The sequence below is a fragment of the Amphibalanus amphitrite genome, unplaced genomic scaffold (assembly GCF_019059575.1).
Source record: "Amphibalanus amphitrite isolate SeventyFive unplaced genomic scaffold, NRLGWU_Aamphi_draft 000348F_arrow, whole genome shotgun sequence".
In the NCBI taxonomy this organism is placed as follows: Eukaryota; Metazoa; Arthropoda; class Thecostraca; order Balanomorpha; family Balanidae; genus Amphibalanus; species Amphibalanus amphitrite.
Genome location: NW_024881843.1, coordinates 132,519 through 150,909, shown reverse-complemented (window position 1 = coordinate 150,909; position 18,391 = coordinate 132,519). Strand labels below are relative to the sequence as shown.

Here is an 18,391-nt window from a genome sequence, read left to right as displayed (position 1 = left end):
TTTTGCGAAGTTATTTACCGAAAACCGAACCCGTACCTTGGGCCACTTGACCTGACCTCAGAGGTCACCGGTTGATCTGAGACCTTGAAATCGGGTACCAACCGCTGCGTCTCGTATCGGCGCACACGCTCGTTTTTTTCTGCGACGCGCTAGCTCCATCAGGGGTGAAACGGCGAGGGGTTTGTACCCGCCCCCCCCCCCATCGGCCGGCGCGTATGTAGAAAACCAATAGGTCCGACGGGGGATAAAGCACCATTGGTGTCGTTGATAGGCAAACAGGACTTTCTCAGCTAAAGGCTTATTGACAAACTAGTACTTACGTCGAAGTGTTCATAAGGATGAGGTCGTTCCACGCAGCTTGCGCGGTAGAGCTGCTCGAAAGGCACTATATCTCATGGACGTCATGGACGGAGCGAGGGGTCAGTCAGGCATCGCCTGGTGCCGAGCGGTTGCCCTTCCTTCCCCTCCCTTCCCCTCTCCGACCCTCCCTACCTCGGTGGCGGTTTCCGCCAAGATACCGATTCGCCTATACCGTGGGACACCAAACCAGGGGACATACTTTTTAGACATACTGTACGTTCATGTGTTAAGTAACCTTCAATGGTGTTTTTTGGTGAGCTTAAGTAGACAAGTCTTAACTTAATTGTCGACTACTTCAGTGACTGATGAAGCACATGTTAAGCACATATTCATCAGAATAACTAGTTTGGTAACCAGCTAAAGGGTCCTTATGTTACACAAGGAACATTTAAATATTGGCACTTGCTGCTAAAAGTACCTACCATGAACCCAATGCACATTTATGACCACGACCGATTCACCGGTGTTGCTTATTTATGTCTAACCTTCGATGCACTTCAGGTAAATGGCGGTAAGTCTTCTCGGGTGCATCACACCACGATTATCAGCAGGCACAGCAGCTATTTGGCATATACGTTGAGGTTTACCAGGCGGGCATCATCGGGATTCTGAGACAATGGGTCACGCAATCGGCAGTACCGTTAACAATATATAATATTTTCATGAAAAAAAATGTTATATTTTAAACCGCGAGTAGGTGAGAAGACCCAGGCCATTGTCCTATAGGTCCAATAGGTCCGACGGGGGATAAAGCACCATTGGTGTCGTTGATAGGCAAACAGGACTTTCTCAGCTAAAGGCTTATTGACAAACTAGTACTTACGTCGAAGTGTTCATAAGGATGAGGTCGTTCCACGCAGCTTGCGCGGTAGAGCTGCTCGAAAGGCACTATAACTCATGGACGTCATGGACGGAGCGAGGGGTCAGTCAGGCATCGCCTGGTGCCGAGCGGTTGCCCTTCCTTCCCCTCCCTTCCCCTCTCCGACCCTCCCTACCTCGGTGGCGGTTTCCGCCAAGATACCGATTCGCCTATACCGTGGGACACCAAACCAGGGGACATACTTTTTAGACATACTGTACGTTCATGTGTTAAGTAACCTTCAATGGTGTTTTTTGGTGAGCTTAAGTAGACAAGTCTTAACTTAATTGTCGACTACTTCAGTGACTGATGAAGCACATGTTAAGCACATATTCATCAGAATAGCTAGTTTGGTAACCAGCTAAAGGGTCCTTATGTTACACAAGGAACATTTAAATATTGGCACTTGCTGCTAAAAGTACCTACCATGAACCCAATGCACATTTATGACCACGACCGATTCACCGGTGTTGCTTATTTATGTCTAACCTTCGATGCACTTCAGGTAAATGGCGGTAAGTCTTCTCGGGTGCATCACACCACGATTATCAGCAGGCACAGCAGCTATTTGGCATATACGTTGAGGTTTACCAGGCGGGCATCATCGGGATTCTGAGACAATGGGTCACGCAATCGGCAGTACCGTTAACAATATATAATATTTTCATGAAAAAAATGTTATATTTTAAACCGCGAGTAGGTGAGAAGACCCAGGCCATTGTCCTCTCGCAATAGGCACAGGTTGCCAAAGATGTGACGGTGAAGGTGGCAGGCGCCCCGGTGAAAGCGGGTCCCAAACTCCGCCTCCTGGGAGTGACGTTTGACCGCCTTCGGCACACACTGTGCGGAACTCCGCCGCAAAGTCAGGCCCAGGGTAGCCCAGCTCAGGAAGCTGACAGGACGCTCGTGGGGTCTGGAGGAGCGGCAACTAAGGACTGTTGCAAATGGTTACGTCAGGGGGCGTTGGAATACGCTGCAGCCGCTTCCCCCCCCCCTGCCCCCAACACACGTAGAGCTCATAGCAAGAGAGCTGCGTGCCGCGGCCCGTGCGGTGACAGGCTGCGCAGCGTCCACGCCCGTCCACGCCCTGGTGTCGGAGGCCGGGATGGCGGACGCGCGGTCCCGCCGCGCGCTTGACCCTAGCGGCAAGAATGGTGGGCCTCGCCGCGTCCCTGCCGGAGGGCGACCCGCTGAGGACAGTGGGCGAAATGGTCGTCCCGCGTCGACTCCGTACCACCGAGGGATGGAGAGAGGTGGGGCTCGCTGCGCTGTCGGCCGCCGGGGCTAAAACGTTCCAGTGGAGGCCCGCCTCCATCACTCCCTGCCGCCGTGGACCGACAGTTCTGCCGTCCAATTCCATCTGGACCTCGGTCCGCGGACCAGCCGCGCGGCATCTGCAGAGACCCGCCGTGCCGCGGCGGAGGAGCGCATCCGAGAGCTCCCGCCCGGGGCCGTCTGGGTCTGGTCGGACGGCTCGGCGGAGGGTAGCGTGGAGAACGGCGGTGGCGGCGCGCTGCTCCGCCCACCCAACGGAGACGACCTGTGGGTGCGGGTGCCGGCGGGCCGCTTCTGTTCCAGCACCCGCGCGGAGCTCACCGCGCTGCTGGCAGCTCTGGAGGCGGCCGCCGAGCTGCCGGGCTGCAGAGGAGTGCCTGTAGTCGCCTGCCTGGACTCGAAGGCGGCTCTGCTGCTCCTGGCTGGAGGCGCTGCGGCCCAGGCCTCGACACTGGGCGCCAGGCTGTGGGCCCAGCTCCGGCGCCTGACGGCCGACGACAGCACGGTTACGCTGCAATGGGTCGGCCCACCTGTGGACTCGACGGTAATGAAAGAGCGGACGCCCTGGCCAAGGAGGCGGTCGCTCTTCCCCAGCAGTCAACGCCGGTTGACGTCCGCACCCTCACGCGGGTTGTCGCGCGGTACTCCAAGAGGAAGTGGCAGGCGGACTGGCCAGCCGGTTGGTACCGCACCGTCATGGGGGATCGCACCCCCGCCCCGGTCCGGACCGCCACCAGGGAGGAGGCCGTCGACATCCACCAGCTCCGGTCTGGCCACTGGGCCCGATCGGAGCAGTACCTCCACCGGATTGGTCGAAGACCTACACCTGAGTGCCCCCATTGTGACGACAAGGAATGCCCAGCGGGACGCTGCATAGTCTGCTCTGAAGCAGCGGACACCCCGGCGCACGTGCTGCTGGAGTGCCCGTGCCTATACGGGCCCCGGCTCCGTGCGCTGGGCAACATCGTCGGTGTGGCCCACGATATCTGGCGCGACGACGTGGTGGCGGCCTTGGCCGCCGGATACATGGCCCACAAGAGCTGGTCGGCTACGGCTACCGCTCCGGCGGTAGCCGGGGGGTCAAACAACAACAACAAAGGTCACGGAGGCAGGTCGATGGCCGGCAGTTGGCACATTCTCGTTGTCCAGTCAATCCTTTCTACATTTGTTGTGCAATGCATTCTTGTGGAAGGGAATCGAGTGAAATGGCCCCCTGCCAATTTCTTTCGGTAAATTTCTGGTAATTCCCGGTAATTCCTTGAACTTTGCAGGGTGCACGTAAGTGCCCCACCCCTTGCACGAAAGTGTCCCATACCTGGGGCAGTGTTGTGCAAACGTTCAGAGTTATTAAAAGTATTTTTTCTAATAGACGATAATTTTAGAGGAAAACTTTTGAACAGGACACATATCTGCAATAGTTCCTTTCCATGCTACCATCAACAATTTTACCCTTGCACCAACCAAAGAACAGATATATGGATTTATCCATTTTTTGCACGAATGTGCCCCACTCCCTCCCCCCCCCCCTATATAGCATAACCTACTAGTACGGACAAACTTGTTTGACGGATGGTGTACAAATAAATGGTTTAAAAAAATCTACAGTCAATGAGGATTCCAATGAAATACATACTAATGTAGGTTACTGGCCATATTTTTATATAATAGGAGTTAACCCTATTAGTGGCAGGGGGGGTTGTTTTCATCCACCCCTCAGGTTTTTCGGGAATATCTCCGAAACCGCTGAAGCTACGATGCTGAAATTTTCTGACTTTACCTAAAACTAAATTGGGCACATTCCCTGAAAATTTCAAGTTCATACCTTTACCAGGGGCGGCTCCAGAGCACTGGGAAGTGGGGGGTCCTATTCGTGAAGCGAGTCATTTGGGCGAAGATCACGATGCTGATGTATTATAACTGCATACACCAGTTTTACGAACAGTGAATGAAAGGTATCATGTGATAACATATACAAAGTTATTGTGCATCCTCTTGACACGTTTTTGCTATAATAGGCGGATCCAGGCGTCCAAAAAGGGGGTTATGTTTTACCTCCCAACATAGGTGCCCTGACACCGCCTATGCATGACCAATACAATTGTAGTCGTTCTCTCATAAGAAAATTGTAACATAACAAGACCATTGCCACCTTTTTTAGAAACAGTACCAATAAAAACCTTATTTACTATACTTTTTGTGTACCCCCAATCTCAATGATCTGTATCCGCCTATGATTTTTGAAAATGCACATTTTTAGGATCCATGTGAATTCCTGGTTCATTCTCTATCGATAGGCAAAAGTTGCGTTAAGATTGGTTCAGAAACCTGGCCGTGATAACAGTCTAAAATGTATCTGCAATTTGCTCGTTTTTACCCCCTCCACCCCCCTATTAACATTTTTTAATTTTTATTTTTTTTCAAGAAATGTAGATCACGTTGAGCGAAATCGAATGCCGTTTGAATTTTGAAAATCGGCCCGTTTGATCTCGAGATATCAAGGGGGGGTCGTAAACAGCCCCCCCCCCTGCCACTAATAGGGGTAGCCAGGAGCCTGCCACTAATAGGGTTAAAAAGAGGGTTACTCTGGGCATTTTCAAAAATGTCTCTGGCTACAACTCGTAAACCGTTTGTAGTAAAGCGCTGAAAGTAGGAGAATAAGAATCTACGGCACAGATAACCCCCTAGACGCAAAATTCAAACTTCATTTCATCAAAGTTTGAGAGGTAGGGTGTTGGCTTGGTCGATTTGTCATGGAACTGTGGAAAGACTATGCGTGATCGGACGCTCTATGTAGATGCGGCCGAGATGTGGACTGTGTGCGTGCGTGCTTGTGTTTGTCTCGCTCTGCCCTTTCAATGACATGCCAATCCTATAGTGGCCGTCGAGGGGTAGAGTATGACGACACTGCACTGACGTGACTGGCGTGGCCGTCCAGGGGTCGAGTATGGCGACACCGGTGACTGGCAGTTCGTCTGGCAGCGCTATCTGAACGCAACAACGCCCACCGAGAAGAACTCTCTACTGCGGGCGCTGGGCGCCTCCACGGACCCGCTCATTCTGGAGCAGTGAGTCATTTTTGCAGGATCGATATGTTGGGGCATTCCACGATAGATCGTACCAGGCCCGTCACCCTCATCTCTCAGATTTAAATGAAAATTGGTACAAGGGGTAATCATAGGCTCCAAAAACACCTGCCAAAATATCATACTTCTCAGATGAAAACTTTTTGAGTTACATTGCATAATATTTTCTCAACTTCAGATTGTAAGGGTGAGTTTGATGAGCTATAACTCAAAAACGAGCTAAGCAAGCAACAAACGGTAAACAGCTTTGAACTAACGATGAATCAAAGATTAATACAGTATTTTTGAAATTGGAAAGAAAAGCTTTACATATTGAAAAAAAGGCGTAGTATATTTTTAAATTGTCTATAGGTAATGGCCCTTGGGACCAAAATTTTTGCCATTTTTATTTCTTCAAAATAAGCTTCAGGTCATTTAAAATCGACATGCAAAAAATTAGAAAGGTGTTCTTTCTATAAGTTCCTCATTTTAATGCATACAAAATGGGTTTCCGGGGGGTCGGTACGACCCCAGCTCGCCGTTTCGCCTCTAATGAAGCTAGAACCTTGCGGAAAAAAACGAGCATGTGCGCCGTTACAAGATGCATCGAATGATACCTTACTTTAAGGTCTCGGGTTGATTGGTGACCCCTGAGGTAATTTCAAGTGACCCAAATTACGGGTCCGGTTTTTGATAGATAACTTCGCAACAAATGGTCGTAGAGCCGCGATTTTAGCATCTTTGCGTTTGCCTAGCTCCGGCGCGTCGAATGGTATACTGTTTGTTCTGGTGAGGTCAGCTTAAGTCGCTGACCTCGGGTCAGCACACTGCCGTGTATTTGACTCCGCTCCCCGACCGGGCGGCCCAGCCGGCAGCCAGCCCCCGGGCATCACGTGACCGCCCGAGTCCGCGGCAAAGCCAACCAGCGCACACTGGTCGGAAACGCCCTCACGAGAGGCCACGGGCGATTCCGGAGTTTCGGATTATTTTTTATATAGATCGATTTGAAATTGATCAAATTATTATACTTAGGCCAAAAAACTAATCCGGGTGACCAAAAATAACTGTAATCAGCCCCCGAAGATGGGGCATCCCAGAACTCGGAAACTGACGCGGAGCAAGAGGTTTCTTGAGCCGGATATTCAGAGTCTTATTGCTGATAGACACCAAATTGAAATCCCACATATTATGCATCAAAATGTTCGGTATGAAGTTGCCGACTGGTCAGTGCAAATTTTTTGGTATACTTTTTCCCTAACTAAGATTTACTGTAGCTTTTTTATGAAGGCTCTCCTACAGTGATTCTGGAATATAACTGCAAAGTTTAGGTAAGGAAACAACAGGTAGTCCCATCTAGTTCCACTCTGATTTTTTGTGAGATGAAGCAAGATTTAAATTTATACCAGGGCAACATAAAAGCTAACTGCGCATATTTGCGCAAAATTTGCAGGGGCCGCTCTTCCTACCCAAGTACCGCCCGACCCGCCCCACTTTCGGCTCGGCCGCCGCGCCCGGCTTACGCTGACCTGTGTGGCCTGCACGCATCCATGCGTAGTTGACTGGTCATTAAAAACAGATGCGCTTGAGTTTATGAATTTTGTGAAAAGCGCGTTTTATGTATGCATTTATGTATGCATTGACATCAAAAGCCTTCCACATATTGCGTGGCGATTACAGCTTGCATTTAGAGAGCCTTGCTATTGACAGCCATCACTCGGCTGAAGAAAGTGGAAATTGAAACCTTCGTGAATATAAGAAGCTGCAAATATAGGACACCTGTCACTGACGTCGGGTTACCTTGGGCCGTCTTTTTACATTAGATCACAATTCCGGTATTTAACCCTGGCCGGACCGATTGGTTTTCTATATTGACCGGGGAGGGTTGGTACAACTCCCTCGCCGTTTCGCCTCTAATTGAGCTAGGGCCTCGCGGAAAAAAACGAGCTTGTGTGCCGTTATAAGACGCAACAATTAGGTACTACCCGATTTTAAGGTCTTAGGTCAGCCAGTGGCCTCTTAGGTCAGGTAAGTGCCACAAGGCACGGGCTCGGTTTTAGGTTAATTACTTTGCCAAAAATGGTCGCACTGCCGCGATTTTGGCATCATCGTGTTTGTCTAGCTCAGGTGCGTTGGATGCTATACTTGGTGTTCGGGTGAAGTCAACTTAACGTGTTAACCTCGGGTCAAGGTCAGGTCGGAGCCCGTCAGGTCACGAAAATGGTTGAAGGAGGTCATATCGCATATCATTCGATTCGGCAGGTCTTCCTGAGTCCAATGGTGGCTTTCCCGACTCTCTAGCTCCATCTGATCAGGAGTTATTGACGAAAAACTTATATGGCCTTAGTGACGTCATAAATGACGTCACGCAGTCAACAATGCTAAAGTGAAGCACTGGACCTTGCAAGGAGTGCATGAAACCATTCCCGGTGCCCCAATAGCAGCTCCCAATTTCCCTTGTTGACTTAAAGTGGTGCTAGATCCTGTATTGTACTCAATTATGACGTCATAACTTAACAGATTCACGTCATATATTTAGTGCTTGACATCCAAATGATAGCTTACATATGACAGAGAAGCTATGCAAAGTTTTATGAAGTTTGCTTCACTAGTTGTGGAATAACAAGCAAAAAACTTTTGCGGAAAGGCTGCTGGCCTCTCGCTGGAGCGTTTCCGACCAGTGTGCAGCGCGGCGCTGGACAAACAGCGCCGCTACAGAGATGGTTAACAGTCGGGTCAGGCCACGAAGCTGGGTGAATGAGATCATATTGCACATCATTCGATTCGCAAGGTCTTCCCGAGTCCATTGGTAGCTTTCCCGTCTCTCTAGCTCAATTTGATCGAATGTTATTGACGAAAAACTCTTATGACCCTAGTGACGTACGAATGACGTCACGCAAGGTCAACAATGCAAAAGTGAGGCAAAAATGACTTCAATTGAACTTTCAGTAACCAGTGATGTCACTAGGCAGCTTTACCACACCATTTGTAGGCTCTCTTCCGAAATCACAATTCGAGACCATTACGGTGACGCAAAATAAGTACATTTATAGAAAGAACACCTTCCTAAATTTTTGCATGCTGCTTAAAAATGATCCAAAAATGTAAGTAAATAAAAATTCTAAGTAAATAAAAATTCAAAAAATCTGGTCCCAAAGGCATAAAAATGCAAATGAAAGGAAACTCGAGGTGTTATATATCAAAAATAGTATATATTTCAAAATTTTAAAAATGCATATTATTCTTTGTTTCAATGCAAGTTCAATGCCGTATAGCATTTGGCATTTGGATTATCCGTCTTAGAGTTACAGACCGCCAAACTTGGGGCTGCAACGCAAGATCCAAAATATGTTATACACTATAACTCAAAAACCACTCATCTGATAAGCCTGAAATTGTAACAGGAGGATTCAGAGCCCCTAATTACCCCAGAGACCAATTATTGTTAAAATCCGAGAGATGAGGGTGTCAAATTGGAAAAAAAGTGGTACGATCTATCGTGGAATGCCCCTGTTGTTAGTCGGACAGTGTGATACGGATAGAATATATATATATATATATATATATATATATATATATATATATATATATATATATATATATATATATATATATATATATATATATATATATATATATATATATATAGTAGATCAGCAATTGGCCAAAGTTGCTTTATATATGTTACAGGGAGTTTGAGAAATCCGTGAGTTTGCAAACTCCCTGACCGATCAGTGAGTTTGCAAATTCACTAGGGAGTTTGCAAACTCACTGACCGGTCAGAGAGTTTGAGAAATTCCAGAGCGATTGGGACAAATAAAACAAGTGTGCAGAATGTGGGTGGCATACGTGCCGTCCGTGATGTTAAAACAAAGGCGGCTAGTTGTGCGGCCTATTTAACGGTCGCACGCTGCCAAAAGCTTACAGATCATATGCACACCATACTTTTGATTTTAAACTGTTCAGTGATCTAGCCCAAACATGTAGCGCCGCTTTATTTAGTCATACATTTATTTAGTTCACGGCCCAATTGTATCCGTTCCACACAAGTGTGCCTATTCCAGAGTCAGGCTCAATATATCAAAGTAGAAACAGCTCAGTTGGTCATTTGTGCTAAAACATATAAGGCATACGTGTGGAACGGATCTATAATTGGGACGTAAACTAAATAAGTGTATGACTAAATGAAGCGGCGGTACATGTTTGGGGTAGATCACTGAACAATTTAAAATCTTAAGTAGGCATTTATGGTGTGCATATGATCTGCAGGCTTTTTGTCAGCGTGTGACTGTTAAATAGGCCGTACAACTAGCCGCCTTTGTTTTAATTAACATCATGGACGGCACGTATGACACACACATGCTGCACACTTGTTTTTATTTGGCTCAATCGCTCTGGAATTTCTCAAACACCCTGACCGATCAGTGAGTTTGCAAACTCCCTAGTGAATTTGCAAACTCACTGATGGGTCAGGGGGTTTGCAAACTCCCTAGGGAGTTTGCAAACTCCCTGAGACCCATCAGTGAGTTTGCAACCTCACTAGGGAGTTTACAAAATCACTAGGGAGTTTGCAAACTCACTGACCGGTCAGGGAGTTTGAGAAATTCCACAGCGATTGGGCCAAATAAAATCAAGTGTGTAAGATGAGGGTGGCATACCTGCCGTCCGTGATGCTAAAACAAAGGCGGCTAGTGGTACGGCCTATATAACCGTCGCACGCTGACAAAAAGCTTACAGATCCACAGATCCTTAATTGTTTTACCGGGGAAAAAAATGCTTCTCGCAGCTATGTAAAGGGGAGGTTCGGAGCAACGTGCTCCTCCGTTCCGTCGTTTCCATCCTCAGGAATCAGGATACTGAAATCCTTCTCCTCCACGCCGAAGCCCCCACTCCGGGCTGGACAGACACTTTTATCTCATGCGGGCTGTCCAGCCGCTTCTCCCGAGGGAGCGCATCCCGTAGCCGGGTGCAGAGAGTGCTTGGGGGGCTGGTCGGCCTGTCCATTCGGACGGGCTAAGCCCCGGCGACTCTAGGCCCTAGGGTGTCTGCCCAGAGCAATGTCTCCCCCTAATTCCTATCATTCTTCCGGCTTTGAAATGGTCTTGTCAGATCGAAAGGGCCTAACCCAACAAAACAAAAACAAACAAGCAGCGTGCGCCAGTCGCAGCTGGGCTGGCTGCCAGCAGCGCCGGCTCTCGATGACACGTCTATGGCCGAGTGGGAATGGGCGTGAATTGGTGCGTGTGCCTGTACTTTAGCATAAGAGACCAACTGAGCTGTTTCTACTTTGATATATTGAGCCTGACTCTGGAATAGCCACACTTGGGTGGAACGGATCTAATTGGGACGTGAACTAAATAAATGTATGACTAAATAAAGCGGCGGTATGTACGGCTTAGGCATACAATTTTTTCTGCAACAAGACAATATTCATTTATCTCCACAGAATTGGGACCTGGCAGTTGGGAACCTTAACCCCCAACAAACAAACAATATCTCCAAAGAATATGCTAAAATAGTGCTGCTGCAGTTCCCTTTCGAAGCGTCTCCTCCAGGAATTCCACAGCGCTCTAGTGCCGTTTTGGATCACGGAACATGGCTGGGCGCGGGACAGGTCGTGTGCGAGCTTGGACGGACCACGTGACCACCTCCTACCCTCCCCTTCATTCCCGTCCCCTTCCCCAGCAGGGCCTCCGATCTAACCGCGCCCCAGGCAGTCGGCTCGGTCCGACCCTCACTGGTCGAGCCACGGTGCCTCCTGAGTTTGTGCCGGGTACAAAAGTGGAGCAGTTACTAGCGCCGGAACTACTAATCAGCACGACCATCGTCAGATGGCAGGAGTGAATGGAATGAGCGGTTCCAGGGCCCAATCCAATCTTACCAATGCCGTAAATAGGATTTGGCAGCACTGGCCGGAGTTTACGACACTGATATCAAAGCACAGGGGAGCAATGCCGCTTCAACCCTATTGGCCGTAGTGTCTAACGATGGCGGCCATATTGCGCAGACCAGAAACCGGCCGCCGCCTGTGTTGAGGAATAGGGAATTCGGGACCCCGATTTACAATTGCGGCCTTACGTACAAGCTACGTCGATACGGAACCCAGCATCTTACGCGGAATTGAGTGGGGAACACGATGGAATCTTCAGAATTCCTCAAATTTACTCGCCGGACCATCGTCTTTCTACATTTGCCTCGGCCGAGAGGGTTGTTGGACCCACCTCGCTAATGCGCCGCTAATCCCGCGCGGGGCTGGGGGGGGTAAATTTTACCCCCCCCCCTCGCGAATTTTTGCAATATCTCGAAAACGGCGGCGCGCAGCGCCGCCAAACTTTCAGTACCTTTTCTTACATCAATTTGACATGTTCCCTGAAAATTTGAGCGAAATCTGTCGGATATTTTTTGAGAAATTGACGTTTTAGTGACGTCATGTTCGCCATTTTCGCCTCAAAAACGGCACAATTTCAAACGCCGCTAACATCTTCATTTTTAAAGGAATCAAGACGTAACAAAAAGTTTATACGTAATTCTACTTTGTCTATCAAATGGCTATCTCGTTTTTTGAAAATTTTGGATTTTGGCCATATTTTTTTTAACTGACTTTTTTTGGAAAATAATTATAAAATCCAAAATTTTGAGTGTATCGAAAAAAACCGGAATATATGTCAGAGAAGTGGTCTATGTGCACCTACATACCAATTTTTAGAAGAATCGGTTCAAAAATGTGGGAGTAATTCAAAATTTTATGACGTCACGACATACAAAAATTTTGAAAAATGATTTTTTTTTGAAGTTCTAGACCTCGTACGGAAACAAAAATAGCACCATTCGATTCGCCGTGAAAAACTGCATCAGATAGACACCTTTTTAGGCCTTAACAACCAACTTCAAAATTTGACCGCACTTGACCTGACCTTGACCTGACCTCGACCTGAAATTCATCCAGAGGTGGTCCATATCACTTATTGAGTGTGCCTATTGAATTCTATGAGTAAAATGACCCATAAAACATGTGTCGCACATGCCCTTTTCTATATTTTGTTTTTGGTGACCTGACCTGACCTGACCTTGACCTTGACCTCTGAATGATATTGCATGCAACGAATATTGTCTTGGTAGCCTAAGAATACGTTTTGGGCAATCAGTCTCAGTCCATGACTCCATTCTTCGGCAACTACGGTGCAAGGCCGTTACTGTAGGAACTTGCAATTTGTACCCTTGACCTGACCTTGACCTTGACCTCAAACTTTAAATTAAGTACATGTTTTTAGTTGTTCGTGATGAGATCTTTCGATTGGCGTTTGAATTTTCCAAATCGGACCATTAATTCGGGAGATAACAGGGGGGGGGGGTAAAATTTACCCCCCCCCAGCCCCGCGCGTTCGGCTGGAGACCACAGCCCCGCGCGGGTTAACTAGAATATAGCGGTAGTGGTCGTATGCGGCAGAGTATAATGCAGAGTGACTGATAGGAATCCGTTTAAAGGTCTCAGGTCAACCGGTGACCTCTGAGGTCAGATCAAGTGACCTAAGGCACGGGTTCGGTTTTTGGTAAATAACTTCGCCAAAAATGCCCGCTGAGCCGCGATGATTTTGGCATCATCGTGTTCACCTAGCTCAGGCGCATCGAGTGATATACTTTTTGTTCGGGTGAGGTCAACATAAGGCATTGACCTCGTGACAAGGTCAGGTCAGAGCTCTCAGGTCACGAAGCTGGTCGAGTGAGGTCATGTTGCATATCATTCGATTCGGCAGATCTTTCTGAGTCCATTTGTGGCTTTCCCGATTCGCTAGCTCAATTTGATCGGGAGTTATTGAAGAAAAGTTTATGACCCTTGTGACGTCACAAATGACGTCACGCAAGGGCAACAATGCAAATGTGAAGCATCGGACCTTGCAAGGAGTGCATGAAAGCACGATTCTAATGCTTGATATAGTTTCAGATCATATCCGGCGCTAAAATAGCAATTTCCATATTTCCCCATTGACTTATAAGGGTTTAACGTGAAAGTGCCCTGTATCTGAGGATTTTTAAAGATGTCACCTTGTTCTCCACTCAATTCTGCGTAAGATGCCGGGTTCCGTGTCTACATAGCTTGAACGTAACGGATGCAGCGGCCGCAAACGTAAATCGAGGTCCCGAATTCCCTATTCCCCAACACAGGCGGCGGCCGCTTCCTGGTCTGCGCAACATGGCGGCACCGTTGGACACCATCTGGCGGCCGATGCGCCTTCCACATTATAGAGTTCAGTTACCGGGGTTACATGAGCGATCCGTTCCAAATACGTACTACGGTAATGCGCATCAGCTCCCCACAAACGTATCTACGGCACCGGTTACATGAGACTAATTCGTTTTATCTACGTCAAACGGATCTTGTTTGGCTCACCCGGGTTCACTCCTCGACCGCCGGTTATTCGCATCACAAACGGAATAGGATTAGCGTACAGTCATGGCGCAGTTGCGGCATTTACCGGGACGACTGAACTAAATTTTAAATATTTATATCATTTGATAGGCTCAAAAAACATGTAAAATTAACATGAAATCAAAAAATGAAAACAAAGTTTTCTTGTTTTAAGTCACTGGGCACTGATTCGCCATGCAGCGACAGCAGGGTGGTCAGAAAAAATTATCTATCAAAATATTTCATTCATTTTATTTTTGATCTTTATCAAATTCACATTCAAAGACTAAACCAAAATACCAACATTTTTTTTTTGCTATTTTCTACGAGGCAGCCAATAAAAAATGCTTAGTATTTTGCATTTTGATGCTTCCATTCAGCAAAGAATAGTACTTGTGAAATACGGCCCGAATCGTGTGCCTCGGTTACATGAGCGATCCGTTCCAAATACGTACTACGCTAATTCGCATCAGCTCCCCAAGAACGCATTCAGTGCACAGACTACATGAGCAAATTCGTGTCAGTGACGTCAAACGGATCTAGTTTGGCTCTCGGCCTGACGGAAGGTAATGCGCACTACAAACGGAATAGCATACAAATGTGGCGCATTTCCGTAGCAATAGAGGTGACTGAATTAAAAACTTAATACCTTATGCCTTTTTTGCATTTAATCTGCTCAAAACATTCTCAATTAACTTAACAACAAAAAAAGTTAAACATAAAGTTGTCTTGTTTTGACTCATTGAGCACTTGCCTCTCTTTGATTCGTCTGTAGTGCTGTCAGAAAAATGTTTCAACTGAAAGTACTTTGATATTTTCTTTTTGGTTTTCACTATATTTATTTTTGAAAACTTGATAAAATACCGACATATTTTTTTAATTATTATTTCAAAAGAAGCAAATGAAAAAATACGTATTATTTTGCATTTTAATGTTTCTTTTTGGAAAGAAATAGTTCCTGTAATACGTATCTTGGTCCTATTCGCTTCTAAACCTCCTTTCCCAGCGGATTTTGTTCGGACCGCCGATTCGTATTAGCAGGTGGATACAAGAGTCGGTATAGTACGCTCCTGATTCGCATTAGCGGTGAATCCGATCGTGATACGTATTTGCTTTGCTCATGTAACCGCGGATCGGATCGCCGATTCGTACTAGCAGGTGGCTACATGAGACGGTAATGCGTTCCTAATTCCAATTAGCGGCTAAATACGTATTTACTGTGCTCATGTAACCCCGATAAAAGATATCCTTTTTATTTACATCCAACTAATCTTGGCCAATGATTTTGATAGCGTGAATGATTATGAATGTTGCCTGAACGAATGGACAAGTGAATGTGGGATAGTTTTGAATGTTACCAAATGCCGTGAATCCGCATTCACGGCATTTGGTAAGATTGGGCCCAGGTTTTAGAAGGAATGGGACAGGAAAAAGCGCTGAAAACAATCTTTTGCTGATACAGCCATTAAACGTTCATTTAATTCGGAGAGCAGCACATCAGTTTAAAGCCCTTCAGATGGTGGTTTTAATAAGCACACAATCATTGCCCAATTCGCCTTCAATGGTGTTACAGGCCAAGAATACCTACGCTGAAATGCATAGTGTGTATAGAAGCAGCTGCGGGTCCCTGTAGGTACCAATGTAACAATGAGCTCGCCTCATTACGATAAATGGGGCTGAAACTAAAAAATGGTACAATATCGAGCCAAAATCAGCAATTCAAATGACCCCTTAATTTGAACGTGAAGGATTTCCTCTGATGACGTCACCACGGCGCCTTTATTTCCCTAGTGAACCAACCTGAGTAGTAAAGGAATCTTGGGTAGCATGCCGGTATCCCATAACATTTTTGTGGGGCGGGGGGGGGGGCGGTGCCGGTAGCAGCCTTTGGGGGAAATTTTGCAACTATTTTCATTAACATCCCAATAAATTTTATTTTAACTAGGTAAAAATGGAATAGGTACTTTCTCTTTTTGAAAATGGTTTCAGGGTGACCGAAAATGTCCGATTTGGGGGGGGGATGACCGACTGATTACCGAATCGGTGAGCACATCTTTTCGGTAACCAATTGACACCACCCGTATGTTCCGGCAGCTTTCTGCGGATCAGTCTGGCGGGTGAGCTGGTGCGCAGTCAAGACTTCGTGCTGGTCGTGGAGTCAACGGCGGCCAACCAGGCCGTGAGTATTCAGCGCAGCCACACACGGCCGGCACTATTTGAACTCCGACTGGCCATTGGTCCAGTTCACAAGTGTGCCAGATGAAAAACCGAATAGGCCCCGTTCTGGGCCCGCTATGGTGTTGTGCCGTCGTGTTTGCCTTTGGCACGAGGCGCAGGGCGGCCTGGGTAGCTGCTGGCGGTTGCCGTAGGTAGCAGGGCGGCCTGGGTAGCTGCTGGCGGTTGTCGTAGGTAGCCGCCGCGCGCCCTGGTGCCGGCACACCAGTGACGCGCCAGTGACGCACCAGTGACACACCAGTGACGCACCAGTGACGCGCCACCGCCACCCCCGGCAGGCGCGCCTCCGGCTTTGGCGGTTCGTCCGGCTCAACTGGCACAAGATTCTCGACAAGTTTGGCGGCGGCACCTTCATGATCGACAACATCATCCAGGAGCTAGTGTCGCGCTTCAGCACGCAGCTGGAGCTGGAGGAGGTGAGACTGAGAGGAGACGGCGGCTGGCCGGTTGACCGCGCTCACTGCCTGGTGTGTTGACTGCCGTACCGTTGAACTCGTCGCTGACAGTTCCGTCCCCATGGTCCGCGCCAGGTGCGGGCCTTTTTCGACGGAAAGGATCTGCGCAGCGCTAGCCGCTCCCTGCGGCAGGCGCTGGAAAGCATCCAGCTGAACATCCGCTGGCGCGGCAGCCACCAGGCCGCGGCGGCCGCATGGCTGGAGGACTGGAGCCGGCGGGAGGCGGCCGGCGCCGCGCCGCCAACAGCCAGACACTGGCCCAACTAGCGGCACCAGCCGGCCGGCCGGCAGGGCAGCTCTCCGCTGCACTGTGCGCCTGTTTTGAGTATAATGCATTGCGGTGCGCGCCAACTGAGAGGCGATGTAACCCATGCAGCTCGCCGGAGACGGACCATGTGACCCGTGCAGGCCAGGGATAGGACCTGACTATTCCGTCGCATCGATTCGACTCCAACCTGCAAGTGTCGGTGACTGGGGTAACATGGGCGGCACGTATGGGCAAGGAGGAATCTAAGCGCCAATTAGAGACTGGAGGCGACGGCGCGGGTGACGCTGGGCGCTACGTCTATACAAGTCGCCGACTTTGTTCCCGTGTTATTGGCGAGGCATCGCGCACAGCGCCGCTATTCCACTGGCCAGTCCCTTCCATTTAGTTAAGGCGACCGGCGGCATACGACCGCCGAGTTCGGGCGAACCGTTCCAAATATACTGCCCAGTTCGGGCGATGGCGAATCGTTCCAAATATACTTACTGCCGAGTTCAGCCGAACTGTTCCAAATGTACTGCCCAGTTCAGCCGTGCACACGGACACTTAGCGACTAGTCATGTCAATTACGGAAAATCGTGATACCGATACCAAACCAACTACGGAAACTCGTGATACCGATACCAAACCAACTACCAACAATACTCGTGGAAAAATACCGAAACCGAGCCGACTTGGGCATATGAGGGAAGTACCAACTTTTTACCGAATTATCAGCCACTTTTACATTATTGATGAATGATGATTCATAATGCCAGCAAAATACCAAATGCATCAGCCTTCAAATATGAAATACCAAGTTGGTATCGGTTTAGTATCGGTACACCAAAAAGTTGGTATCAGATTGACATCTCGAGTACGAGGAGGAACAGGTCATGCTCTCTCCTATAACTGGGGCATGAGCCCGTTGGAGAGAGGTCCGACTAAATGATAAAAAAAGATTAATGGCGGCACACTCGTCAAGTGCCGGAAGCCGGCCGTGCCGAGATGGGGCGAAGCGCGCAGATGACAGACTGCCGCAGCTGGGTGACAGACGGCCGCAGACGGTCTGACAGACTGCCGCAGCTGGCTGCGGCGCGCCACGCCGCACACAGATGACAGACTGCCGCAGACGGTCTGACAGACGGCCGCAGACGGTCTGACAGACGGCCGCAGCTGCAGGGCATTCCACGACAGATCGACCAAAACAAGCGCGAAATAACACCCTACCTCTCCAATTTTAATGAAATTTCGGCTATGGGATTATCTAGCCCGGCGAATCGTGTTGTGACATTTTCAATCACGTCCGTCGAATAATTTGGGAGATATTGCCCCAGGCAACTTAATGACTATCATAAAAACTATAAATTTCATCCGCGGATATTTAGCTTAATACTCATTAGATTCATATAAAACTGCATATCCCCACAAATGGAATTAAACAACGATTTTTGTGATATGAATGATTTTGGAAAATTTTCGGTTTTTCATTTTTTA

The 18,391-nt window shown here is 48.2% G+C and overlaps 1 protein-coding gene across 5 annotated transcripts in view; it reads left to right on the top strand.

Moving 5' to 3' along the window:
• The window catches only part of LOC122389206 (endoplasmic reticulum aminopeptidase 1-like), a 415,829-nt gene extending 398,417 nt beyond the window's left edge, over nucleotides 1–17,412 (top strand). For all 5 annotated transcript variants that reach the window (XM_043380990.1, XM_043380988.1, XM_043380986.1 and 2 more), the window contains 4 exons: nucleotides 5,430–5,559; nucleotides 16,055–16,139; nucleotides 16,474–16,611; nucleotides 16,726–17,412. In XM_043380990.1, the coding sequence (XP_043236925.1) occupies nucleotides 5,430–5,559; nucleotides 16,055–16,139; nucleotides 16,474–16,611; nucleotides 16,726–16,917 (545 nt within the window). In that variant the 3' untranslated portion in view covers nucleotides 16,918–17,412. The remainder of the gene's footprint in view (nucleotides 1–5,429; nucleotides 5,560–16,054; nucleotides 16,140–16,473; nucleotides 16,612–16,725) is intronic.
• The last annotated feature ends 979 nt before the right edge of the window (nucleotides 17,413–18,391 follow it).